The following is a 27,792-nucleotide window of genomic DNA, read 5'->3' as shown; positions in this document are numbered from 1 at the left end:
ACAGACTCTTAAATACAGAGAACAAACATGCTTGCCAGAAGGCAGGGGAGGATGAGTGAAATAGATAAAGGGGATTAGTAGGTACAAACTTACAGTTATAAAATAAATAAGCCATGGGGCTGAAAAGTACAGCACAGGGAATAGAGTCAAAATATTATAATCATGTTGTATGGTGACCGATGGTGACTACACATACCATGATGAGCACAGAATAATGTACAGAATTGTTGAATCAGTATGTTGTACACATGAAAGTAATATAATGTTGTGTGTTAATTATACTTCCAAAAATTTTTTTAAGTCTCTTTATTTATTTAAGTAATCTCTACACCAAACCTGGGGCTTGAACTCACAACCCTGAGATCAAGGGTCGTATGTATGCTCTTCCAACTGATCCAGCCAGATGACCCCAAAAAAAACATTTTAAGAGAAAGTGTAAAACTCTGACAGTCTGACCCACAGCCGTAGCTATAACCACCATAGTTTAACACTATTAGGAATAACGTTAGTGGACAGAATCAAAGAGGAATAAGTTTATCCAGCACTCTATTTACTGAATCAATGAAGCTTACATGCACATTCACAAATTCGAATTGTACCTTTTTTTTTCTTTTCAAATTTTTATTTAAATTCTAGTTTGTTAACATGCAGTGCAATATTGGTTTCTGGAATAGAATTCAGTGATTCATCACTTACAGATAACACCCAGTGCTCAGCATAACAAGAACCCTCCTTAATATCCATCACCCATCTAGCCCATCCCCCATCCACTTCCCTCCATCAACCCTCAGTTTGTTCTCTATAGTTAAGAGTCTCTGGGACACCTGGGTAGGTCAGTCGGTTAAGCGTCTGACTCAGTGTCAGCTCAGGTCGTGATCTCAGGGTCCTGGGATTGAGCCCCACGTTGGGATCCCTGGTCAACAGGAGTCTGCTTCTCCCTCTGCCCCTTCTCCTGCTTGTGTGCTCTCTCGCTCTCTCTAGTAAATAAAATCTTTAAAAAAGAGTCTCTTCAATGGTTTGCCTCCTTCTCTTCCCCCCCCAATATGTTCATCTGTTTTGCTTCTTAAATTCCACATATGAGAGGAATCATACGATATTCATCTTTCTCTGACTTAACTTCGCTTAGCATAATACACTCTAGCTCTATCTACGTCATTGCAAATGGCAAGATTTCATTCATTTTGATGGCTGAGTAATATTCTATTGTGTATGTGTGTGTGTATGTATGTTTATATGTATATGTATACAAGTATATGTATATATGTATATACATATATGTACACACACATCTTCTTTATCCATTTATCAGTCGATGGACATTTGGGCCCTTTCCACAGTTTGGCTAATTGTATTTTTTCATTAAACTAAAAAACATTCATAAAATTTGAAGATTAGAGAAAGGAACCAAAAAACTACTCATAAACCCATGATCTTTAACACAACCACTATGAATTCTGGTGACAGGACACATAAAGTATTTATACAATTGTAAACAAACACCCATACTTTTTTTACCCCCTACTTTTTCATTTTGCATTTTAGGTGTGAATTATTCCTTGTAAGATAGTTTCCAGAAAAATTATTTTCATAACATGTAATTTAAGGCATTAGTCTAACTTATTCATTCACTCCCTAATCTTGGACATTTGGGGGTTTTTCCCAATATTTTTACTATTTAAAAGATGCTGTGACACATTTATTGATGAATAAACTTTCTTCTATAAGTAAGACTATGTCCTTACATTGGGAATCCCTGAGTAGATCTATCCCATATCTGAAAATTGCTGGAGACCCCAACAAACTCCATTCTAAAAGGACTTATAAAGTACATTGTCACAAGCAATGTGGACATGACATTAAAATCATTGAACATTATTTTGGAAAGATACTGACAATCTGATAAGTTATAATCATATTTTAACATGCATCCTTTAACACTTCTGAGGTTGGATAACTCTCCATATATTTATGTACTAACTGAATTTTATCTTCTAAATCTTTTACCCAGAGACAATAGTACCTGCAACACAGTAGGCACTCAATAAATGTGTGTTGAATGAATTAATGTGTTCACTGGGCTTTTCCAATTTTTTGTTTTCTTGTGTCTGTATGTGTGTGTGTGTGTGTTTAAAGGAAAAAGATGTAAAACCTTTGTATTGAGACAAATATTTGCCTTAAGCCGGGGCGCCTGGGTGGCACAGTGGTTAAGCGTCTGCCTTCGGCTCAGGGCGTGATCCCGGTGTTATGGAATCGAGCCCCACATCAGGCTCCTCCGCTATAAGCCTGCTTCTTTCTCTCCCACTCCCCCTGCTTGTGTTCCCTCTCTCGCTGGCTATCTCTATCTCTGTCAAATAAATAAATAGAATCTTTAAAAAAAAAAATTTTTGCCTTAAGCCCCTTCATAAAAATTTGGAATATGTACTCCATGCTTCCCCAGAGATGACACAGAACATAATTTTCCTTTTTTTTTAATTTAATTTTATTTTTTTAGTAATCTCTATACCCAATATAGGGCTCAAACCCATGACTCTGAGATCAAGAGTCACATGCTCTTCTGACTGAGCCAGCCAGGCTCCCCTACTTTATCCTTTTTAAACAAAATTGATTCAGGAAGGGTGCCTGGCTGGCTCAGCCGGTAGAGCATGCAACTCTTGATCTGGGGATCATGGGTTCAAGCTCCACGTTGGGCTCAGAGATTAAAAAAACAACAAAAAAAAAAAAAAAAAAAAAAAAACAGGGTCACCTGGGTGGCTCAGTCAGTTAAGCATCCGACTCTTGATTTCAGCTCAAGTCATGATCTCAGGGTTGTGAGATCGAGCCCCACGTCAGGCACCACACTCAGTTGGGAGTCTGCTTGGGATTCTCTCCCTCTCCCTCTGCCCCTCCCCCCACTCATACATGTGCACTCTCTCTCTCTAGTAAATAAATAAATCTTTAAAAAATAAAAATAAAAGTTAAAATTCACTCAGGATTATCACTTACTATAACAGATACTGAGATCTAATCTTTATCTGATACAATATTTTTCTATCAAAAAAAGATCTTTCAGGGAAAGGTAGGTTTCAGTTGATATTTTAAAATACTTAAGAGTTAAAGTACTTTTTAAAATACAACTTATTGGTATTAGCTAATAAATAACAAAATAATAATCTCCCATATCTTTAAAATCTCCAATAATTACAAGGCTAGAATTATGTATGAGGTAAAATAAGAATTATAACTTCGACATAAGACCTGAATTCCAAAATTATGAAAAACATATAACTAAAAAAAAAAAAATCACTCATATTTTATTTTCAGTCTTGATTTAAATGTGGCATGATAGTGAAGGACTATGATTCTCTTGCGAGAACTGAGTCAATCAACCTAAAGCTCTCCACAGATTTACATTCCATTCCTACCAGCAGAACGACTCTTCATTGTAGACTCTTGTTCAACTTTCAGAGGCAAGACTAAAAGCAACTCTAAGCATTTTCTGGATGATTTGCTGTGTTTCTAACCAAGTGACCAATGACATTTCTACCTTGTAAAGAGAACAGACCCACCCAGGCCCAGGTCAACAACTCACTAATGTTACATTTTCTCCCAGAACACGTTCAACCTATAGAGCCAGAAGATGTGGCTCAGGCTGTATTGCTTCTTCAACATTTCTAATAGATTTTCTTTCACACATAAATTTGGATATTTTATTTCCAGTGCGTATATTTATATTCTAGTACATATAATTCTAATACAACTTATATTTAATTCAACATAATATTTTAATACATTTTATATTCTTTTTTTTTTAAAGTAGGCTCCATGCCCAGTGTGGAGCCCAATGCGGGGTTTGAACTCACAACCCTGAGATCAAGACCTGAGCTGAGATTAAGAGTCAGACACTTAACCAACTGAGCCAGCAGGAACCCCAAATACATTTTATATTCTAACATATAATTCTAGTAAAATAGTCTCTTCTCAAGAACAAAACTAACAAAAAATGTGAAGACCCATTTCAGCCAACCAGACCACAAGACTGATACAGCATGATACAGCACCCACACTGAAGGTACCATAGTTGGCAACTAAGACGCTATGAACCAAGCATTTGGGGAGGAGTTTTCTTACTGGCAAGGATTCTCCTTCCCACAATGTTCTTGTTAGCACTACTTTCCTCATCACTCTGCCAGGGTTTCTATCGGCAAGAATTTCTTGGCAGTTAACTCATAATTTCCACCCACCAAACGAAACTGAAAGAACCAAAGGCAACAACCAGCAACTTGAGAATTCTAAGGTTGTTGTCTACCACAGTCCAGTAAATTGATTAAATTTCCATGTTACTAAATGTAAGAGAAAGCCACATTAAGTCCATTCAAGCCACAAACCAGTTTTCCTGTGTTTTGGATACAAACATTATTACTACATCTAAAGTTTAAGGGTTGACAACAAAACTCCCAGTTTCTGTGCATTTCTATAAAAATTTCATTTCACAAAACTAGTTAGTAGTTTCTAGTTTGCAAAGAATTTTAGTATTTGTTTCTAGTGTCTTAGTAAATGCTATTGTAAAAATGAGAGAGAACGAGTTGTCCCCAAATAACTGAGGGATATGTTTCAAAGCTTTTGTAAATAGCATTGGTGTGTTATTTTACATTTTAATTGCCCTCTTATACATGTTACCGCCTCTGATTTGTACAGCAACACTGTGAGGTAAACAGAAGGAACTTACGCACAGTTCACAGTTGAAAAGCCCAGCTCATACAGTTTAAGTGTCCAGGTTATGTGAGTAGAAAATAAAATAACCAAAACTCAGAACACAGATTTTCCATTTCTCTCATACCACACTGTGTGTAAGTTGGAGCTTGGAATTTGAAATCTATCTTCCCACAAAAATAATATTGTACATGGTGGTTTGGAGTCTAGACTAATCCACAAAGACCTCTTATTCACAAAGACGGAACTATCGAAAAGTAGCATTACACTATACAGCTAAAAATGGATTTGCGTGGACTGACCTGAGCCCGTAACTTACACAGGTCACACAATTCTTTGGTAATAAATATGACCTATACTACAGAGAATAGATCCTATTTGTATAAACGATTGGCCAATCTTCCCAATGCCCATCATCTGAAGAAGCAGCTAGACCATTCAGAGCAGGAAAGGAGTGCAGAGCCACAAACACATCCCCTTCCTTCTTTCTGGTCCCAGTGGCCATCGTTTCTCCTCACCAGTGGAGATATGATACGGCAGCTTCAGAAATAGTAATTGCTCTCTGGGATTCTTGCAGTAGCTCGCTGTCAGTCCCAGGTAGAAGCTGTTTGTTCAAACAGATAAGCTCTGTGTCAGATATGTCAAGTCCCAAGTACCTAGGGCTGGCATGGTGAACAAGTTTTACCTCTCGTTCCGGTCTAAGTTACGAGCACTCCGGTGGGAATGGTTCAGATTGGAATGGGGCTCAGAGCAGGAAGGGCGGAGGAGAGATGCCCATCATAGGCATGTAGGCATGGTTATTCGGGAAAATTCTTCTTTATTTTATACCGAAATAAGAGAAAGTAATGAAATCAGAAAGAAGTGACTGCATTTTTTAGATAGATTCATTTTATTTGCTCAAAAAGTAGGAAATTAAAAGGAAAACATTAAATCCTTGGTACTCTTGCTCCTCATTTCCAAAGGATATCTTCTTGTACCTAACAGGTATACTAATTCTTCAAATGAAGGTTTCTCTCTAGCTGTAAAACCCCAAAAGACTGTTTTTCTCTATAGGCCAAGAGGAAAAGATAGGAAACCGTCCCGTGACTGAGCAAATACCTCTTTGTCCCTCCTTTCCCCCTTGGATTACGGAATGGGGGAAAAAATAATTAATAAATTACCAGAGATTCAATACATATTCAGTATCCCTCTCTCCTTACATCATCCCAAAATACAAATCAGGCTCGATGGATCAGAAGACAGTGAGATAGAGAGCAGTGTGGTTTCTAAGACTGGATGAGCACCAGCATCACGTGGGTTGTTTAAAAACCAAAAAGATTCCCTAGCCTAACACAAAGGTGGAAAAGAGGAATCTGTACTTTTCCATCACTCCACAGAAAATCCAGAGGATGAGTTAAGTATAAGAACAGTTAGTATAGAGGAAAGAACCTTGGAGAGTTCACATTTCTCCACCAGGCATTTACTCTTATCAAGGCTCCAGAAAGGCCTTCCAGACACCCACTACCCCCACATCCAGGCTACATGCCTCTCTGACACATCCTTGCCCCATGTAAGCCCACAGCATCACGTGATGTACAGCTTTCATCTCATGAGATTATAGCTGCTCAAAGAAAGGACTAACGAATCAGAAATCACAGATTCTGTCAGTAATTCTTTTCTTTAAAAAAAAAAAAAGACAATTTGAGAGAGAGCACATGCACTCACGCAAAAGTGGGGAGGGGCAGATGGAGAGGGAGAGACAGAATCTCAAGCAGACTCCACCCTGAGAGCAGAGCCCAAAGGGGGACTTGATCCCACAACCATGAGATCGTGACCTGAGCCAAAACCGAGTCTGACACTCAACCAACTGGGCCACCCAGGTGCCCCTAAGTAGTCTTTTCAATTGTGTAAATTTAGCTAGTTAACTTCTCTGAGTCTCATCTTTTTCTTAGAAATGAAGAGATGGAACTGATCTCTTTTTTTTTTTTCAAACTACCACCAGGCTTTATTGCTCAAAATACAAGCTAACACTGAGAGTAAACGAGGACCCCAAAAAGACAGATTCCAGATCCACGGAAGCAGGAGTGGGACCTGGCGGCCCAGCCAGCCCAGCCCCTTCTGCCACCTGGACTACAAGTTCCTTGTGAGGCAGCACCCCACACTGGGGGAGATCGAACTAATTTCTTATGGATCCTCCAGTTACAGAACCCCAGTCAAGATAAAACTATATCAAATCAAGCTTCTACGTAAGACTGCAAAGTAAGTGGCATAGAGTACATAGTCAATAAACATTGGTAGAATACTCTGGTGTTTTTCCCTGTTTTCTATTCACAAGTAACCTGACTCATAGGCAAAGCTGTCTCATTTTCAGCACTTACTTCCACAATCATCTTCAATGTCTATAGTGGCAAATGGCATGTCTATCAGAGAATCCATAGCATTAGCTTCAAATTCTTCTGACGTTTCCTTTTCTCTTGATACATTTTCACACTCACTGGAATTTATTCCTCCTTTATCAAAAAGAAAAATATATTATTTAACTTATTTTTTAAAATTATATCCTAAACTAAAACAAGTCAACTGAATTCAATATATATTAACATCTGTTAAGAAATGACATTTGTATTCAAATATACTGCAAAGCTATATAAGCATTATTTATACCATATTCTATATTTCTATAAATGCACTTTTAAACAGCTTTAATAATTTTCTGAAGGACAGCATTCACCACAGGGTTAGATGAACACTGAGTTAATCAACAATCCTTAAAATCTTTTATAGCTATATTTTCTTAACTCTAAAGCTACATTTTATTCCACATAACTTTTTGAAAACAACAGTTTTGTCAGTCTCCCTCACATTTTTAACTACATCACATATATGTTCTCATTTGCACAAGTTCTGACCTTTATTTTTTTTCAATAAAGACTTTCAAATTTTTTCTCTCCATTATTATATTAACATTGGAAATTCATGGCTCTAAACATGCATGGTTCTAAATATGCTTTCCTAGAAATTCAATGATTAAAAAGCAAAAGATTTTACAGTTTCCCTGACAGATTTCCCAAGAACATTTGCTAATATTAAAGCCACATTTCACATTTGGTCTTTGTTTTCTTGTTATGGGTGGAACAATCATATACCTAGGGTGGAGGTTAAGGGAAAGAGGGTGTCTGTTTCAACTGATAAAATTGCTAAATGTATCAGTAGGTGGTCGTCCCAGTACCATTATTTTCCATGCTTTTACTGACAAAACACAAATGTCATTTGAACTAGGACTGAACAAAATCTTGGGATAATTGTATAATTTTTACCCTATGCATTTACTAAAGACTAATTTACCATTAAAGATATAAATGAAGTCATTTAATTCTTTCTGTTGTAACCCTCTATTTTCAAATATAATACCTAAAAACCACATTCCATTAAGAACATGCCTTACAACACACAACATGGTAACTATCATGAAAGGTAATAGTTAACATGTATACCAAAAATATCTAAATTTTTATTGGAATTTGAGTGATCTCTACTATTCTCACACACACCACACATACACACACACATTTTTTAGATAAAAGCAAAAAAAACCAAAAAGATTTATATATAAATTAGTCATGTTCAATACCAAAACAAGCAAACAAAAAAAGTAATAGTACATTCTTAATAATGATACTATTTATTTATCAAGTATGAGTGCCTGGCACACAAGTGTTCAACAAATATTAGTTTACTATGAGCCTAATCACAGACTTACAACTATTTGAATTGTGAGAACAATTAAATGTTTCCTATTTTTATGTTTGCACTGAAAAATATAAATGCAGTTTATACCTAAACAAAAATGTTAATAGATCAATACATATCTTGTACCTTCGGGCACATGCAGCCACTCATAAAGAATCATCACTGACCATGAAGCTTACACTTGAAAAGGTAGCAGGAAAGAGTATTCGGGCAGTTAAATATGCACAAAGCTGAATGAAAATCAGAACAAAATGAAATAAACCCAACTTTTGTCTTTCCCTATTGTATTCTTAATCTAAGAATTTATTACTAAGTTCTGAAGAGCTAATGTACAGCATGGTTATTGTAATTATATATACTGTACTATATACCTGAAATGTGCTGAGAAAGTAGACCTTAAGCATTCTCACCAAAAACAAAACAAAACAAAACAAACAGAAAAAAAAACCCCAAAAACTGTGTGAGGTGATGGATGTTAATTAACTCGACTGTGGTAATCATCTCACAATATATATACTTACATAAAATCATCACACTGTACACTTTAAATACATTCAATTTTATTTGTCAATTACATCTCAATAAAGCTGGGAGGAAAAAAAGACCTCAGTGATATGAAATTGGCCCGTTTAACACTGACATTTCAATTGTAGCTCTAAAGTCCCTGTGCCCCTCAGAAACATACTGGATTCTTGGCAATATGTGGAATGGCCTAAGAGGCTGACTTCTGTGCTCTACTAACACACTGTGAAGGCAAAAGGAAGACCTGAATAACATGATGAATTAAATTTTGTCATTTTTTAAATGAAAAAAAGTTATCGAAATACTCTTAGTTTATCTTGAGCTCATCTTGAGCTCATTAACCAATAGTTAGAGAACAGGTGCTACGTGGATCACTCTGGTTATACCAAAAGCAGAATCAGGAAGGGACAATGGTCATTGGTGACAACAGTGGCATTTAGGTAATGATGCGAGGCAAGCTGGCTGGTGTAACAGAAAGGGTTTGGTACCAGAAATTAGGAGGCAGATATTCTCATGTTGTGTGCTGCCACCTCACTAACTGTGTGATCCCAGGCAATTCGTATGAACTCTCCAGGCCCCACTACGTATCTCCTCTCCTAGATGACATCGTTATCCTAGTTGAAAAATTCTAAATCCTGCTGCACTTTAGAATCACCTGAAGCTTTTTAAAATTATCAATGTCTGGGTCTCTCTCCAGGCCAATCAAATTGGAATCTCTGGAGATTAGGGCAGCCATTGGTATTTTCTTAAAGCCTCGCAGGGTGATTCTAATGCGCAATGGAAGTTGGAAAATCACTGCTCCCGAAGATCCCCTTTCATGTCTTCCATACCTTGATACTTCAACAGACCAAGAGATTATGTTAACAGTTGCGAATAATCAATTTAAAAGTAAAAACTCGGATTGGATGTTTCCTGTTAGGGCAAACTTTCCTGATCCCCAGCTCAGGGCTGAGTTAGATATCCCATCTCCTTCCCAGGACCTACGGCTTCCTCCGGTCACAGCACAAACACATGTTGTAGGTGTCCATTTGTCAGTCCTCTCCATTAGACATTAAGTTAAAGTGATTATATAATTTAACACCCAAACTGGGACACTTCTGAAAGTGAAAGGGGGCACTTTTCATAATTATACCCCCATCGATAAGTATGGTTCTGCCATTCTAAGTTCCTTAAGTGCCCCGTCTTATCTTCATTTGATTCCTCACTGCCTAGTACAGAGTTCAGCTCACAGCTGGTGATCAATACATTTGTACTGAATGACTGGATTCAGGTAAGCACACATCTGAGAGTGCTTAATAATATCTCTATAGGTGCAGTACAGCTATCTCAATGCCCAAGAAAAACTAATTCCTGGTGTTTAAATGGCAGCTTCAGCACATCCCAGGATGACGAAGGAAAGGTACTACTATCCCATTTGACATAAATATAAGAAGTGAAGTATACCAGTACTTGCTCAATATCATTCTCCATCTTGTCAGATAAAACATATATAAACTCTTGAATGCAATGTTATGTCAAAATCAACAGTCTAGAACTTGAAATACAAACTTTGTTCCATGAAACTACAGAATAATAGAACCAATTTTTGTAGATACGAATTATTAACTCAGAAAAAAGAGAATACCACTTCCAAATAACTCTTCAAAAAATTGCTGGTCATTCTCTAGACCAACGTTTCTGAACAGAGTTCAAATCTGGAAGCCTTCCTCCAGTTCTCTAAGCTCCACTGTTTGGGCAAAGGTGACAGACGCAACTTAAAGACACCCATCGTAACCACACTTTCTACAGGAGCTGGAAGTATTCTGCTTTTGAAAAACTGCCTTAAAATAACGGACTCTTAAGTAAAGCATTTAAACCATAAAATGGTCGTTTTAAGTACTTAAAATTTGGTCTAACTACAGTCAAAATAAAAGTCTATCTTTTGCACAAATCCAAATAAAAAACAGCTAACACCTGAGCATGTAGTAACCCTAGGCAGAGCTGGAAGCACTGGATAGGTAAGGACTCATTTAATCCCTACAACCACGCTATCAGGGAGGTACGATTAACTTACTGATCGCACAGACCAGCCAATTAAGTAACTTGCCCAAGGTTACCGCTAAGTTTGGGGTTGGAATTTGAATCCTGTCACTCTACTGCCAAAACTTCGGTTTCTGGCAACACACCCCGCTGCCTCTTAACATACATAGTTTCTGGAGCTGTAAAGTGATGGAATCTTTTCAAAAAACACTCTGGCAACAGGTCAGGAGCTCTGAAAATGTTCTTCTTACTAATATAACTGTATCTATCACATATGCTGACCTAGACTCACCACAGGTTTGTTTAAAGAAAAGTGGAACAACTTAAATGTCAATAACAGAGAAATAAATAAAGCATACTCACTCTAATGACAACTAAGAATAATGGCTATAAAGACTGCGATAACCGAAAAAAGTTTATACCAAATATTGACTTTTTAAAAAACAAATACAACATTGCATATCTTGTCATTACAATTATATCAACAAAGTCTAAAGGATATAAGTTATTTCTGAATGCTGACATAGCTGTACTCAACATATTTGTATTTTTCCCCATTCTGCTATCCCAATATTTTAAATAGAATATTACTTTTATAAAAAGAATGAATGCATATACTTAAAATATATTATAAAACTGTACATTAAGTATACACTAATATTCGAATATATGTGCACTTCAGCAAATGACTTTATTAAAGACAGGCCAACAGATGAAAAAAGGACAAATAGTTTTGCCTTTTGCCACACAAAGTACAAGCTTCCTTTTTGGATAATAAATTGCGACTTCATTAAGCATGACTCTTCTATTCACTGTACTAGGTATATCTAGTAGGTATATTCCCCTAGAACCAATGGAAAGGGTCACTGCCATCCATGCTAGTGCTGGCTTAGCCACTAAAAATAGTAGCATCTCACATCTAGGTAAGTGTTGAACTGTGTGATAATCAACAAGTCAGCTTTGGTTTCCTCTTCATAAAAAGAGAACAAAAATACAATCCACTACTAGAAAGAAATGGACAAAATAAGTTAATACTGGGTGTAAAGGTTCATAAGGAGACAGTAAACTCCAAAAACATCTTAAACTTTGCCAACCAAGTATGAGTAAGGAAAAAGACCCAGATAATGCTACCAGTATCCTGAACTGCAAGGCCACACACGAAGCACAGAGCCAGGGTGTGGGTCTTTCTCCCTGATAATCCCCCACCCACTCTCTACAACTTCCGCACCCACCCACAAGTCTTAATCATTCATTCCCATGGCTGTACATTTATTTCTATTCGTTAACAGCTATCATGTAACACATTTTAACATTTTAAGGCTCTTTCTCTTTTTCTCCGTTTATACTACAAAAGTCTCGCAGATGAGCGTCTTTTCTCTAATTGGTCTTCGGTCCCTTTCACCCCAAGTCCAACCCCTCACTAGCTCTACCCACAAAGTTCAGCTCGTAAGACTGCTGACCTAAACTGGAAATGAATTCTGGGCCTTGCTACAGATTTGGCGCCAGTTTAAAAGGGGTCATTTCCACACCTAGAATAAAATCCCAAATGAAACAGCGCGGTGGTTCAGATCTTTAATGTCTGGGATAGACGATGAAAACCGAGATTTTTCTGGGTTTCGCTGACCACACAAACACCGGGGGGAGGGGCTTGAAATACGAACTGAAGGCCACAAGATCAGAAAGGGGGAAACAAAAGTGAAACTTGGGGCAGGTTTGCACCCCTCGCCTCCCGCCACACCAAGAGCGCGCGCAGTGGAACGCTGGGTTCGGGGCAGCCGGGAGCACGACGGGTTGCGCGGGATTCCTCGGCGCGGCCCGAAGTCCCGCCGGCACCGACGGAGAAGAGACCCCGAGCGCGGCGGGCGCAGGGTCACGCTCCCCGCGCTGGGGACGCCGGCGGGGTCGGAGAGGCCCGGCCCTCCCCGAGGATGAGCGCTGAGCGGGGGTCCACGGCCCCGATTCCGGCCGCCCCACCCGGCCCGCTCGGCAGCCCGGGCTCACCGGCTCCGGGGGGGTCCATGGCGGCGGCGCTAGCGGACGGCGCGTCCGAGCTGGCGGCGGCGGCGGCGGCAGCCAGGTGCTGCAGCCCGGAACCGCGCGCGAGGCGGAGGCGGAGACCGGGGCGGGACAGGGGGCGCGCGGGAGGCGTGCGGGGGCGGGGCGGGAGGCCGTGGACGCAGGGAGCGACTGGGGCCCGGGCCGCCGTGAGCAGGCCGGCGGAGGCGCCGAGCCTCCAGAACCGCAGCGCCCGCGGGAGCTGCATGGCCAGACTGGGCGCCCGGCAACGGCGGAAGGGGCCGGCCGATTCGCCGGGGTTACCCGGATGGGGGCCTGCGACGCCAGCCCCGCGCGGGGAGGGCGGATGCGGCGCCGCGAGCGGCGCCGCGGAGAGCTGGGGTAGCCTCTCTGCCTCGCGGCGCTCGGTCCGCGGTTGCGCTCCAGACCGTGGAGGCCTCCTGCGGCCTTTGGCAGCCCTCAGTTATTTCCCGTGGCGCGGCCTTTCCCGCCCCACGCTCTGAGATGAGGGTGAGATTGGGATCTGCCTGTAAGCATTCCATGGCCCGTGGTCTTCTAAGGATCCGTGTGTTTAGTTTTGAAAAGAGCTTTCAAAACAGTTGTGATTACAAAATATTTGGAAAGAGCGAGATGTACAAGAATGAGACCATGTCCATCTGTATAATTAGATGTCTTATTTACTTTGCTTTTTTAAAAAGTGGCAAAGTCTCGAATTTTTAACAATGGTTTTATGCCTAGAAATGGAAACCAGCTGATTTTTGCAGATTAAAGCACTGGTACGAGTAAAATGGGAGGAAAAGCAATTTACTTAATGAAGCGGGCGGGGGTGGGGGGGAGACTTGTCCTTGGAACAGAATTCTACTGGACTTTTAAGTGCAAAGAAGCCATGCAGTAAGGAAAATTAGGTGTACCCCTCAAATTAATGTAGCCTGTTTCGCGAATACCACTTGACTGATCTTAAATGCATCCTAGAATGGAAATGGCAGCAAAGACGACCTTGGCACAACCACAAGAGTTGACATAAAGACCATACACAGGCTTGTTACTCTGATTCTAAAATGATTCTAGCAAGTTGAGTATATGATTTGCACACTCATAGCAATTAGAGAGGTCCAACAGGTTCCCCTAACATTCACTGCCCTGAGGTTGTGCAGGTGAGTAAGACAGGTTTTTTACTTAAGGAACTGATAACAGAGAAAGAAACATGAGTGTCTGCAATAATTAATACATTAAAAGCTGCAACAACAACAAAAGTAACCCACGCCTGTATTGAAGGGGATAAGAATATGCCACCCCAAAATATGTCACTTGGACATTAAGATTTGGGGCTGGGAGCAATTGAGAAACAGCAATGAAAGAATTCTGCCCTCCCCCTATATGCTAAAAGCAGGGCATAAATTTCACTTGCCGAAGGTGACATAAATCTCCATTTGTAAAGATGTTCCCCTCTTCCAGAAAAAGTAGAAGTTCTATTAGCAGAGAAGAGTAACTCATATCTGCATAATGAACCTTATTAAACAACCTTTTATTTACCAGACATTCCCTAGTCACTCGCTACCCGAAAGCAGAGACAAAGTCTTAGTATTTCTAAGTGCGTAGAGGTTACTCAATGAATAGTTGCTGAAAAAATGAAACTTTTAAAAGTATCAAATTTGTTTAAGTACTCAGATTTGTCAAAAAAGAAAGCAGCACACCCAAATAAATTTCATAAAAAAGAAACCATAAGTAATGATGTCCTAAAGCTTCATCAGCCTGAGGCAAAAAACAGCTGACCTTGACATTAACATGTGAATATTAATTGCTAAATGAACCTACCTGCTCTCACCAGAACTCCAGCTCCTGGTGAAAAACCTGCAAAATACATCTGGGGTCCTAAATGGTGTCTGGCACTACTAATGAATCTTTCAGGCTGCCATCCATCCCTTTGCCTCTCTGAGCCCCTCCAGTTCAGTCTCCTTTCCAGGAAGCCCTCAGTCCTCACCAGACATCAGCTGATTGTGGGTTCACCTGACCACAGGATCAGCTCAGTCCTCAGGGCTACAATCTCTTGCAAATGGTGTTCACCAATTTTCCCCCATACTTTACATTCTGCTTGGTGGTTTTGAGAGAGACACGGAGACCAAGACAACAGACCCAAGATGGAGTCACTTATGCTAAGTGTCATGTCAGTAAACCAGGACTTCATATCTAACCTAACTACAATTTCAGCCTCTCCCAGTAATGTAATCTTAAACCAGTAAATCTGGAATTTCTTGGTCAGCAATAGTGAGGTAATCCACTTGACAGACCCCTTCTATCCCCCGAAGAAAGATGATGTAATTTGCCCTTTCCTTGTCCCTGCCCCCTTCTGACTATAAAAGTCTCACATTTTGTTCAGCTCTTCAGATCTCCTTTTTATTTGCTAGTTGGTATGCTGCCCCTTTTCATGAATCATTGAATAAAGTCAGTTTGATCTTCAAATGTATTCAGCTGGGCTTTGTTTTTTAACAATGCATAAGGTGACACAGAAGATTATTTGGATCTCTGAGAGAGAATTCATTGAGATAGCATGTTCCCTTTGTTAAAAACAAGACAATAGGCCTGGAACAGAGTCACTTATGCCAAGCCCCACATCACCAAACCAAGACTTAATTATAGTTTCAACTGTCCTAGAAATGGAATCTTAAAGCAGTCAGTCAGGAGTCACCTGACCAGCACTAGTTAAGGAATCTGTCTGATAGACCCCACACGGAAAGTAAACTTGCAAGAATCCACACAGTTTTTGTTCCTAGAATAACCTTGTTCCCCATCCCTTCTGCTTAGAACAGTCTTTCATTTTGTACAGCTCCCTACCCAGAGCTCCTTCCCCCCTGCTAGATTAGATGCTACCAGCTTCAAATCAATGTTTGCTCAAATGAACTCCTAAAAATTTAATATACCTCAGTTTATCTTTTAGCAGTGCACACACACAGCTTTTTTATCCCCGGAGGACAATGTACAGGGCCAAGAGAACTGGTTTGGAAGGGTTCCGGTTCAAGCTGCAACCACACTCCTGGGCTACCACCCCCTCTGACCTTCAGGGCCTGCTGTTGAATTGGCCCATGCATTTGGCCAACTCCATGCTGTATGGTGAGCTCTCTCTTCAGAGCCCTCAGTTCTCTCTTGTGCTACAGTCTCATCCCCATGCATTTCTAACAAAACGGTTGTTGCTGCTTTAGTTTTTGTCCTAGAAGGTTCTTTGGTCCTCCCAATAAACTACACCTACAAAGGGTTATCAAAAAAAATAAAATAAAATTGAAGTCATGCAGTTCCACAAGACATAGCCAGATATCAGTAGGAAGTCAACTGTGGCCCTTGGTCATCTGGGGCAACTCGGATGACATTTCATTTTGTTGGATGAGGAATATGTGTTTAACAGTAAAACATGTATGTTTTTAAATTAATGTTTGAGTATAATACTTAAGAAATGTTTATTACATTAAAAAGAATAATAAAGGGGAAAAGGGAGACCGCATTTATTACATTTTTTAAAAAATCACACCTATCTAATAATAGATTTATTTCAGTAGCCAGTCACAATTAAAGGGTCTGAAAGTGTTAAATATCAAGATGCAACATGTTAAATTATTTTAAATATTTCTTTTTTTTTTTAAGATTTTATTTATTTATTTGACAGAGTTAGAGACAGCCAGCGAGAGAGGGAACACAAGCAGAGGGAGTGGGAGAGGAAGAAGCAGGCTCATAGCAGAGGAGCCTGATGTGGGGCTCGATCCCAGAATGCCGGGATCACGCCCTGAGCCGAGGGCAGAGGCTTAACCGCTGTGCCACCCAGGCGCCCCTATTTTAAATATTTCTGACTTCAAATTTCTAATTTCTAATTTATGTAAGTAACTTGTGTTGTTTTATACAATTTTTAAATTCAGAAAAACTCATGGAATAACATTTAAAATTAACTGTAATACATCAAGCAGAAGTATATCTCTCTGGATATAGACATACATACACACACTTGTCACGCACACGTGTGCTACAGTATGTATTTTATAAGAATAGAATGATGTTGCATCTGCCCTCATAACCTGCTTCTTTCCTTTCAATATATTGTGACTGATTTCTCAGTCATAAATATTCTTTTATACCATAATTTCAATGGCTGAATATTAAATCTTTCTGCAAATGTATTTCCTGGAGTATGCAATATTCATTCATTGTGTCTATCTCAGCTGCTCCATCAGCTTTCCCTGCTTATGTGTGTTATGAGGACAAGCACTACGGTTCCTGCAAGGAGGCCCACACTTGGAAGGTTCCCTAAGCTGCTGACATACACTTGCTCTATTGGGAAGGTGCAGAGACAAGTACTCCTGTCTACAGGTGTCTCATGCACACCTAATGCCTCATGATTATTAGATACCTCTCGGTCCTGCCATCTCTTTCAACATGCATCTACATTTAACAAATACGTGTTTCCTTATTCACCATTGATCTGTATATAATACATCTTCATTCATTCATTTCATCTTTTCTTCTGTAACAGAAGAAACAATTATAACAGTTTTCTTGTCTTAACAGATCTGAGTATTCTTCTAGAACAGATCTGAAATGCAAGTGCATCTTACAAATCTAACACAATTCTCTATCTACTCTGCTGCCATTTTAGCAAACCTTTCTAACTCACCTTGGATTTCAATTTAGCATCAGAAAATCTCCAGAAAGCCTGACCTTGACTTCTGGATTGTATTTAATTCTCCTAGCACTGAATAGCTCTTACTCTGTTTCCAAGGTAACAATAAAAGGAAAAGGTTGTTTACCTGTCTAGATACTCCTCTTGGTTTTGAGACTTGTCCTTTTCCCACCCACTTAGCTCCTTATTAAAATTCCTCATTGTGGGGGGTGCCTCGTGGTTCAGTCGGTTGAGTGTCTGACTCTTGATTTCGGCTTAGGTCATGATCTCAGTGTCCTGGGATCGAGCCCCCTCATCAGGCTCCGTGCTCAGCAGGGAGTCTGCTTGAGGATTCTGTCCCTTTCCCTCTGCCCCCTCCCCCTGCTCATGTGCACTCTCTCTCTCTCCAAAAAATAAATAAATCTTTAAAAAATGGAAATTAAAAAAAGATAAAATAAACCTCCTTTACTTGGAATGTATCTTTGTATTCACCCTTGCTCTTCTTACTTCCTTCAAAATTAATTATTGATTTAATTTATATATATAAATTAACGTGTGTGTGTGTGTATAGAAGGGAACTGCAGAAATGGGATCCCTTTGGCTATGTGTTCATCTAAAGGTCTCAGCCCCACCTGGCCTATTCTTAGAGCCAATACGTGTCTTCACCTTCTTCCCCCGACCCCGGAGTTTTTTGTGGACAGCCCTAAAATCTGAATTTCCACAGTAGGTATCCACAAAAGGCACAGCCTTCCCTTCCTGCTCAAGAACCCTCACCACATATATTACAGGTGGAGTGACCAACTGTCCTGGTTTGCCAAAGACTGTTCAGTTTTAGCACTGAAAGTCTCATGTCCCAGGAAACCCCTCAGTCCCGAGACAATTGTCACCCTAATACAGATCAAAAGAAATGAGATAATGTGTCCAAAGGATAAAGATTTCCTAAGAGAGTCAGGAAAGGCTTGGAAGAGGAGGTAATATATGAGACCAGGTCTGAAAATGAGTGGATTAAGAGAGTTAGAGCACAAGGGGGTAACACATTCCAGACTGGAAGTCAGGACTGTGCAAGTAGATGCAAGAGAGAGTGGGCCTACCAGTTAGACTGGTTCAGGGGACTGGAAGATAAGGTTGGAAAATTAGGTTGGGACCAGATTACAGAAGGTCTTAAATGCCAGGATAAGCAATTGGGACTTTATTAACATAAGAATTGGGATTTGCTAAAGACCTCTGACCTTGGAACTGACATGGTGAATGATGGTTTTAGAAAGACACATCTTTCATGTCTGTGCAGGATTTACTGGGGGAAGGCAGAGGGTCAAATCTCCAAGTCTAGTTAGTTCACTGTGGTTCTATAGTCATCAAGGCATGAGAGGCAGAGACCTGAACTAAGGTGTTGACCCAGAAATGAAATGAAAGTGCTAGATTTAAGAAATTGCAAAACAATCAATCCCTGGCAAAACTTAGTAAACAGTAATGTGGAGAAAGAGGAAATTGGTTGGCTGGCACCAAGACATTAGAAGTGGGGTGAGTTGGGTGTTCCCAGAGCAATCCAGAATGAAGAGGATGGATGAGAAGTGAGAGGATGGAGAGAGGGGCAAGTTGAGGGAGCAAGATGGCAGAAAGTGTGTGGGGGGGAATGCAACCCTTCTCCTCATGCCTCAGTCACCTTGAGTAAAATCAGTAATTAAATTCGCCAATTTTAAGTGTGAGCAATTTTTTGTGGGAACCAAAGAGAAGGCCGAGGAACACAGAGCACACAGCATACCTGTGCTTAGAGGCTGGGAGGGTCCTATGGTTGTAAGCGCCTTAGCATTTGCAGCAATTGTACATGGGTGGTTGGACTTTCATGTGCCACCAGAATTTGAGCAGTTTCACTAGCTTTTGAGGGGTGGGAGTGCCATTCAACTTGGTTGCATTTAAATGCCCGTGGAAAGGAACTAGTAGAAAGAAATACAACAAAGGAGAAAACTGAGTAATATTAGGGGTGTAACATCAGAACAAGGTGCAGGCATTGATCTTAGGTAAGAGAAATAGGAAGGGTTAGTAGGATAGATGGATTCTGGTACGTTTTGGGATGGGGATGTGTCAAGGGAGCTACTTTCTAACGATGTCATGAAAATGGGTGGTGGAGTCATTTGCTGGGAGGAGAAGATGCTGAAGGAAGAATCTTGGTGATTTAGAAGTTTTAGAGATGTACAAGTGGTCATTGAAACTATGGGTTTATTTGAGGACACCCAGGGAGACTATATGGAGTTAGGGGATGATGGGGGGAACACATTCATTGTCTTTGTGATTACAATCAGAATCTTTTTTTAAAAAAAATACATTTCATCAGCTACCTGAATCACTACATACTTATTACATTTCTTCCTTTCCAGGTAAAAATAAGAAATAATCACTGTAAGAATATATTCATCAAGAACGTTATTCTTTTTCTTCAGTCAAATGAAATGGGATCATTTAATTATGAGGAATGTAAAAGTTTGTATCATTACTTAGAGATCATAATGTTCTTATATTGTTGGTCTTGAGATAATCTCTATTTTTCTACACTAAAGCAGTTAGTGCTTCTGACCACATTTTGGTCCCATGCCAAATTGTGAGATTAGGCTTAACAGCTCTAATTAGGCTTCCTGAATTTGATTAGCGCTGGGGATTTGTTTCTCATTTGATAGTTTATCCTATAAGACTTAGCTCAAAACCACATGTTTTCTTGGCTATTTTTTATATCATATAAATCAGGTAAACCATCGACTTTCCAATAGACCATTTTGCATTAACGATTTGTTGTTGTTACTTTCTGGTAAGATCTTCTGAATATTGAAATGAAAGTGTTACAAGCTGTGTCAGATTCTACTTTGTGGGTCATCGGGGCCAAATATTATTGATTGGTTTCATTGTCCTCTTAATGTGCTTGATGTGGTTTATGTTTTGAACCTCTCATTGTCCATTTTAAATGTGTGTGAGAATTCTTTTTCAGCAACATAGTAACAGATTATATTAATAGGATATTAATACCTGGGTTAGCAGATTTCACATCTTTCCAAATTTAATCACCTTATTGCTGGCTTGGCATAAGTATTCCTCATTTTTCAGGTGTGTAATTGATATTTAAAACAATATTACACACGATGGCACTGGCAAGACTAATCTTATTTGCGTACCCATCAGAGTACAGTTGGCAATTACATCATGTGCTTTTCTTTGAATCAAGTATGAGTTAGATGATATAAGGAATGAAAAAAAAATAGAAAAAGTTGAAAAGTGCCAGAAAGAAATAGAATCAGAGTTGGAAGAAACTTGAATCTCTTTTCCCTGACACAGTAAAGGATCTCCTTAGAGATAGTCATCAATTTTAACATATTCACTACCTAACAGCCCTTTGCTTAAATATTATGTGGTTTCAAATCAAAGAATATTTTTTATTTTCTGCTGATTTAGCTATATAATGAAAGAAAGCCAAAATAATTATAATCAACAAAACTGCAAAAATCCCCTCATATAAGGTGTCAACCCAAGGTCCTGGGACTTTCAATCTTTACCAATTTGTACTAACACAGTACATTTTCTAAATGTAATTTCTACGTGTAAATAAATAATGTATAATAGTTTATGCCACCTTTTTCTTTAACATTTTTTTTCAATTGCAATTTCAAATAGGTATTTTTATCTATATAGCATAATTTGCACTATGGTATGATGCTTTGTGGTATTATGCCAGTCCCCAAATCTTGATCATTTTTTTAAAATTTTTCTTTTAAATATTTTATTTATTTATTTGACAGAGAGAAAGAGACAGCGAGAAAGGGAACGCAAGCAGGGGGAGTGGGAGAGGGAGAAGCAGGCTTCCCACTGAGCAGGGAGCCCAATGCAGGGCTCGATCCCAGGCCCCTGGGATCATGACCTGAGCTGAAGGCAGACGCTTAACAGCTGAGCCACCCAGGTGCCCCCCAAATCTTGATCATTTTGACAACACTGGCTTCCAATAGAATGTGCTTACAAATATCTTTGGACTTTTTTCCCCCTTTCATTTATATTATTCTCTTGATGCAGACACCAAAAGTAAATTTACCAAGTTAAGAGAAACTTGTTTGATTTTAATGACTTTTATTAGTAAAATATCAGATTGTTCTACAGATTTAAAAAAAAAAGATAGTGCAAAGGCAAGACATGTGCTCCCCAAAAGCCCTCACTATGTTGGATTTACTATTCGCTTGGTACTTTTCAAGTGTTTACAGTTGCACTTCTTTTTTTTTCCCTTCCCCAATTTTTTTTTTAAAGTAAGCTCTACTCCCAACATGGGGCTTGAACTCATGACCCGAGATCAAGAGTCAGCTCATTCCACCTACTTAAGCCAGCCAGGTGCCCCTACAATTATACTTCTCAAATCATCAGCAACACTGAAATTTTTCTAATAGTCAAGTATTTATCAAGTGCCTAATATTTTGCCAAAAATTCCCTGGATCCTGTAAATAGGCATCGTCGTCCGTATGTAGCACAGTGGGATGGTTAAGAGCATGGACTCTGAAAGCTGGTTTGCCATCTGTGATGAGCTTTTGAGGCCAACTTGTTATACAGTTAAGATTGTGCACCAAATTAAGTACAAGTTCAGTTATGCATTCAAGGCCACCACTATTCATTTCTACACACTCTTTTCTAGTACAATATTTGGAACATGCTTACAGTAAAAAATTATTCTTTCTTTATCTGAAATTCAAGTTTAACTGAACATCCTCTATTTTATTTGGTAAACCTGGCAACCCTACACATAGGTAGCTTGAATTTGGCTTCAAACCCACATAAGGCTTGCTTAAGGTTATGAAGTCTCAGGGAATTTTTAAAAAATATTTTACTTATTTATTCTGCAGAGAGAGAGAAAGAACACAAGCACAAGCAAGGGGAGGGGCAGGCAGAGAGAGAAACAGTTTCCCCGCTGAGCAAGGAGCCCGACTTGGGATTCAATCCCAGGACCCTGGGCTCATGACCCGAGCCGAAGGCAGATGCCTCACCGACTGAGCCACCCAGGCATCCTGGGAATTTTTTTTCCCATTCTCCCAGGGCAAAGGTTGAGACAGGTACATTTGCAAGATCTTCTTTAGGGTAGATTCATTTCTTGCTCACTCATACTGATAGCGTAGCCCATTAGAATCTCAAATCTATGGAATGATCTTGCATGGCTCCTTGGCTGTAACTGCTACCTTCTGCATGCTGTGTAATTTGCAAAATGTACACTCAAAGGTCCCTTAGGTTGATCATAAGGGTGAAAATCAGCTTTACAGATCATTTGCCTTTCAGGACTCTCTTCCTTTTCCTTTTTTTGTTGTTTCTATAGATCTCTTACTGTTCTGCCAACTTTATGAAACATTTAAAGATATTTTTACATAGTTCATCCAATATTTCTAGTTGGTTTTGGCAGCAAGGGATCAAGGAGAAAGTGTTGTGAGGGGAGATTCATTCAGATACCTCAAATGATATTCTACCAGAACCAGGTGTCCTTCAATCCTTTGTTCTTGCTAACTCTGAAATCTGGTACCCTCTGTCTCTCTCAAGTTTTCATACTCCTTACCAGTCCATGGGTCTAGCCCAGAGTAATTAGTATCATTTGGTTTTGCTTTCGTATTCCACAAAGACTGGTGGTCTGTCTGGTGCCAGTGTGGGAGCTTTCTCTGCATTCCATCTAATGACCTGAGCCACTACCGCATTTATTTCCTACCAATTTCTTTCAGTTAGAACCCATTTCCCTGGTCACTAATCTCTTGAGTTTTATAGAATATAAATCAAGCTAATGCTGCCACCACCAGCCCCCAACTTGTCTTCTGATTTAGTCCAAAGGAATCCCATTCTTACTGCTGTTTCCGGAACCAAACCTGAGTGCCTCATGGGATTAGCCTTACATTAGTTTTCTACTTGCCTTTAGGAAGGCCAGATTTCAGAGTGAGGTTAGATTTTCCTGGGCACCCCTGTCTTCGTGGATGAGTGATCTGGGTGAGTGACCAGCAGCTCCTTTCTCCTATTGGTCCTGATGTCAGAGTTTTAGCTTGTTTTTACTCTAGGTCCACCCAGCCCTGTACACTATTGTACCAATGATATTCTGGAGCTGGCTCACGCCAGATTGCAAGAACCAATTGTTAAACTTCTGGAACCGAGACCTGGTGAATAAGGCCAGCTATTATTAAAAATTAAATTATAGAAACTTAAATAAGTTATATTAAAAATGATGGTAAGTATAAAGTTATTTTTGTTGTTGTTCATATATATGTGTGTATATATATATATATATATATATATTTATTTATTTATTTATTTATTTTTTATTATGTGATGTTAGTCACCATACAGTCCATCATTAGTTTTTGATGTAGTGGTCTATGATTCATTGTTTGCATATAATACCCAGTACTCCATGCAATATGTGCCCTCCTTAATACCCATCACAGGGCTAACCCATTCCCCCACACCCCTCCCCTCTAAAACCCTCAGTTTGTTTCCCGGAGTCCATAGTCTTTCGTGGTTCGTCTCCCCCTCTGATTCCCCCCTGCTTCATTTTTCCCTTCCTTCTCCTAATGTCCTCCCTGCTATTCCTTATGTTCCACAAATAAGTGAAACCAAATGATAGTTGCCTTTCTCTGTTTGACTTATTTCACTTAGCATAATCTCCTCCAGTTCCATCACGTTGATGCAAATGTTCGGTAATCATCCTTTCTGATGGGTGAGTAATATTCCATTGTATATATGGACCACATCTTCTTAATCCAGTCATCTGTTGAAGGGCATCTCGGCTCCTTCCACAATTTAGGTATTGTGGACAATGCTGCTATGAACATTTGGGTGCATCCATTCGTCTGTTGAAGGGCATCTCGGCTCCTTACATAGTTTGGCTATTGTGGACATTGCTGCTATGAACATTGGAGTGCATGTGGCCCTTCTTTTCACTACATCTATAAAGAACTTCTCAAAGTCAACACCCCCCAAAAAATAAGTAAAAATATGGCCAGAAGACATGAACAGAAACTTTTCCAAAGAAGACATACAAATGGCTAACAAACACATGAAAACATGTTCAACATCATTAGCCATCAGGGAAATTCAAATCAAAACCACATTGAGATACCACCTTACACCAGTTAAAATGGCAAAAATTGACAAGGCAAGAAACAACAAATGTTGGAGAGGTTATGGAGAAAGGGGATCCCTCTTACACCATTGGTGGGAATGCAAACTGGTACAGCCACTTTGGAAACCAGTGTGGAGGTTCCTCAAAAAGTTAAAAATAGAGCTACCCTATGACCCAGCAATTGAACTACTGAGTATTTACCCCAAAGGTAAGTATAAAGTTCTTAGAAGAAAACATAGGATTCAATCCTTTTGCCTTGAGTTAGACAACGATATCTTAAATATGACACCAGAAGCCCAAATGACAAAAATAAAAAAGTAGATAAATTGGACTGCATCAAAATTTTAAAGCTCAAAGGACACTATTAAGAAAGTGAAAATACAGCCCAGACAATGGGACAAAACATTTGCAAATCATATATCCAGTTAGGGACTTGTTTCTAGAATACATTTTTTTTAGAACTCTTTTGACTCAAGAATACTTTTAAAAAATAACCAAATTAAAAGATAAGTTATTTGAACAGATATTTTACCAAAGATCTACAAATGGCCAATAAGCACATGAAAAGACCCTCAACATCATTAGTCATTAAGGAAATCCAAATCAAAACCACAATGGGATACTTCATACCCACTAGGATAGCTACAATCAAAAAGATAGACAATAGCAAATATTGTTGAGGATGTGGGAAAATTAGGAAATGTCCAGGCTAGGCATATTCATAGAGACAAAAGTAGATTTGTGGTTGCCTATGGCTGGTGGGGAGAGAGTGATAACTTGGAATAGTCACAGGTACACCTGAACCGAAGAACGTGCAGCAAAGCCCATCACTGCGATATTGAGTGTGTAGCAAGAAGTTTACTACAGAGGCAGCCAAATGAGGAGACAAAAGGGTAGCTCACCCAACTGAGATTAGAATAAGTTTTTATGATCATAAGGGTTGGGATTACATATATATTGATGAAAAGGGCAGGAAAATTTACGACTATTGGTGAGGAAAGATAGGATCGTGTGCATTGAGCAAGCATATATGTAACATACATCCCATGTTCATTTTGGGGTGGAGACTTAACATTAAAATGAGGCAAATGTTGGCATCTGACATCAGGAGGTCGTCTGGAGGACAAGGAAAGGGGCTATGGGCATGCTCTGAGAGCTAGTACAAACTAGATGGGGTCTTGGGCACATTATCTCCAGTAACGAATGCAGGGCCTTGCTCATTCATAGGCTGGTACCATATCAATGACCTGCATTTGTGTCAGTCCAGGCCTCTGCGGAGACAGCTAGTGGTTTGCTAGTGGGGTCTGAAAAGAAACAATAGCTGGTTAGGGAGAAACAGGTCTCTGAAAAATAAACTTTAAATTTCCCAATAGTCCTATTTTCATTAATCCTGTGGGGCACAGTCGCACAAAGTTCCTTTTTGGAATGTTGGAAATGTTCTAAAATTAGATCACGGTGATGGTTGCACAACTCTGTAAATATACTAAAAACCATTGAACTGTGCACTTTAATTGTGCATTTAATTGAATTATATGTCAATAAGCTATTAATAAAAAAACCCAGGATAATAAATATTCAAAGCACACCACTTTTGGATTATTTGATAATATTTTACTATTATTTGTGTTCTTGAAGTTTTTTACTAAGACATAGTGCCCAAGTGGCCCCAGAACATGAGGTCAAATTGTATATGATATTAAACCAGCAAAAACTGTTTACCTCAACTAATATCTTGTTTATTTCTTCATATCAGACAGCCAGATGGCAGAGAGTGATAATACCCTGTACTAATCCCTAAGGAGGACTCATTTGCTTGAGATTTAGACACAAACAATAATGATCCGCACCATTATAAGAAACAGAATGATGCCATAAAGGGCTTCATGACAAAATTATTCAAATATGCGTGCAATGGATCTAGTCAGGCACCCTGCTGCACTTCATCGAAGGACTCTGTTGAGTAAGATAGAAATTGCAAAAATTAATTAGATCCTGTTTCTGTCTGCAGTGAAAGCTCAGTCAAGAAAGTAGAAACCAATTTAAATATTTAAAGCTAAAGGCATTTAATACAGAGAAATAGGTACACATGAACTTCTGATAGGGTTGAAGGAGTGAAAGTTGGGGAGCTGCCACCAGCTTCCAGATTCACTAAAACTGAATCTGAAATTTCTTGCTTTCACGCAGAAGTCAGAAAAAATGCAAGAGATGGAAATCAGTGATCATGGTTGCCTTGCAGCTTTAGGATAAAAAGCAGGAAGGGAAATTGATGCAAAAAGTCCCTGTCTTAACTTTACATTTCCACCACCACTGCAGGAGAAAGAGGAATGGCTCCTACTTCTCTCCTGCCTTCTGATTCATGCATGTATACATCTCATTGGCAGAATCTAAACTGCACTCCGAACAGTTCCTGTAAGGGACTGTGGGACATGTAGCTCTCATTCGTCCAGCTCCTATGGTGAAAGGAGAGTATAAAGGGAATGGAAATGATGCTAAGAACCACGGAATAATATATGACTCATTATCCTCAAGGGTAGTCAGATAATTTTCTGAAACTATATACAGTATGAGCTAGGAATTGTTTCTTGGTGGTAGGGGATGCAAGTTGCAGAAATTTAATCTCCCCCCGCCATAACTTGACAGGCCTTGAATCACTGGATTCCTAGGCACTTGACCAAATTGGCAAGTCCTGAACTTGTTGAGTTTATCTTCCACCCTCTGGCACATGCCTTGAGAATCATAAAGCGTACTTGTGAATTCTCACTCGTTCCAATCATTATGTCACCGATGTAGTAGACCAGTGGGCAGTCCTTTGGGATGGCAAGACATCAGATTTCCTGTGGGCTAGATGATGACAGAAAGCTGGAGATCAGATACAGCCCTGGGACAGGGCTCTCGTACTGCTGCTCTTCTGGGTGAAAAGGAAGCTGTTTCTGGTGGCCCTTACTTACTAGCATAGCAGAGGAGTCAGAAAACTAGAGCTTGTAGGCTGATCTTTTGTTTTTTAAACAAAGTTTTATGGGATCACAGCCCTGCCCACATTTACATATTATCTACTACTTTCATGTGA

General features: G+C 39.6%; 1 protein-coding gene across 2 annotated transcripts in view; it reads right to left on the bottom strand.

The window, feature by feature from the left end:
- The window catches only part of AKAP7 (A-kinase anchoring protein 7), a 137,978-nt gene extending 124,890 nt beyond the window's left edge, over window positions 1–13,088 (bottom strand). For both annotated transcript variants that reach the window (XM_040627799.1, XM_040627800.1), the window contains exons 1-2: window positions 12,961–13,088; window positions 7,047–7,178 (exon numbers count right to left, since the gene is read on the bottom strand). In XM_040627799.1, coding sequence (XP_040483733.1) covers window positions 7,047–7,178; window positions 12,961–12,979 — 151 coding nt within the window. In that variant the 5' untranslated portion in view covers window positions 12,980–13,088. The remainder of the gene's footprint in view (window positions 1–7,046; window positions 7,179–12,960) is intronic.
- Between the last annotated feature and the right edge of the window lie 14,704 nt (window positions 13,089–27,792).

This window comes from Ursus maritimus, unplaced genomic scaffold (genome assembly GCF_017311325.1).
Source record: "Ursus maritimus isolate PB19 unplaced genomic scaffold, ASM1731132v1 scaffold_13, whole genome shotgun sequence".
Taxonomy (NCBI): Eukaryota; Metazoa; Chordata; class Mammalia; order Carnivora; family Ursidae; genus Ursus; species Ursus maritimus.
This window is presented reverse-complemented; position numbering and strand designations above follow the sequence as displayed.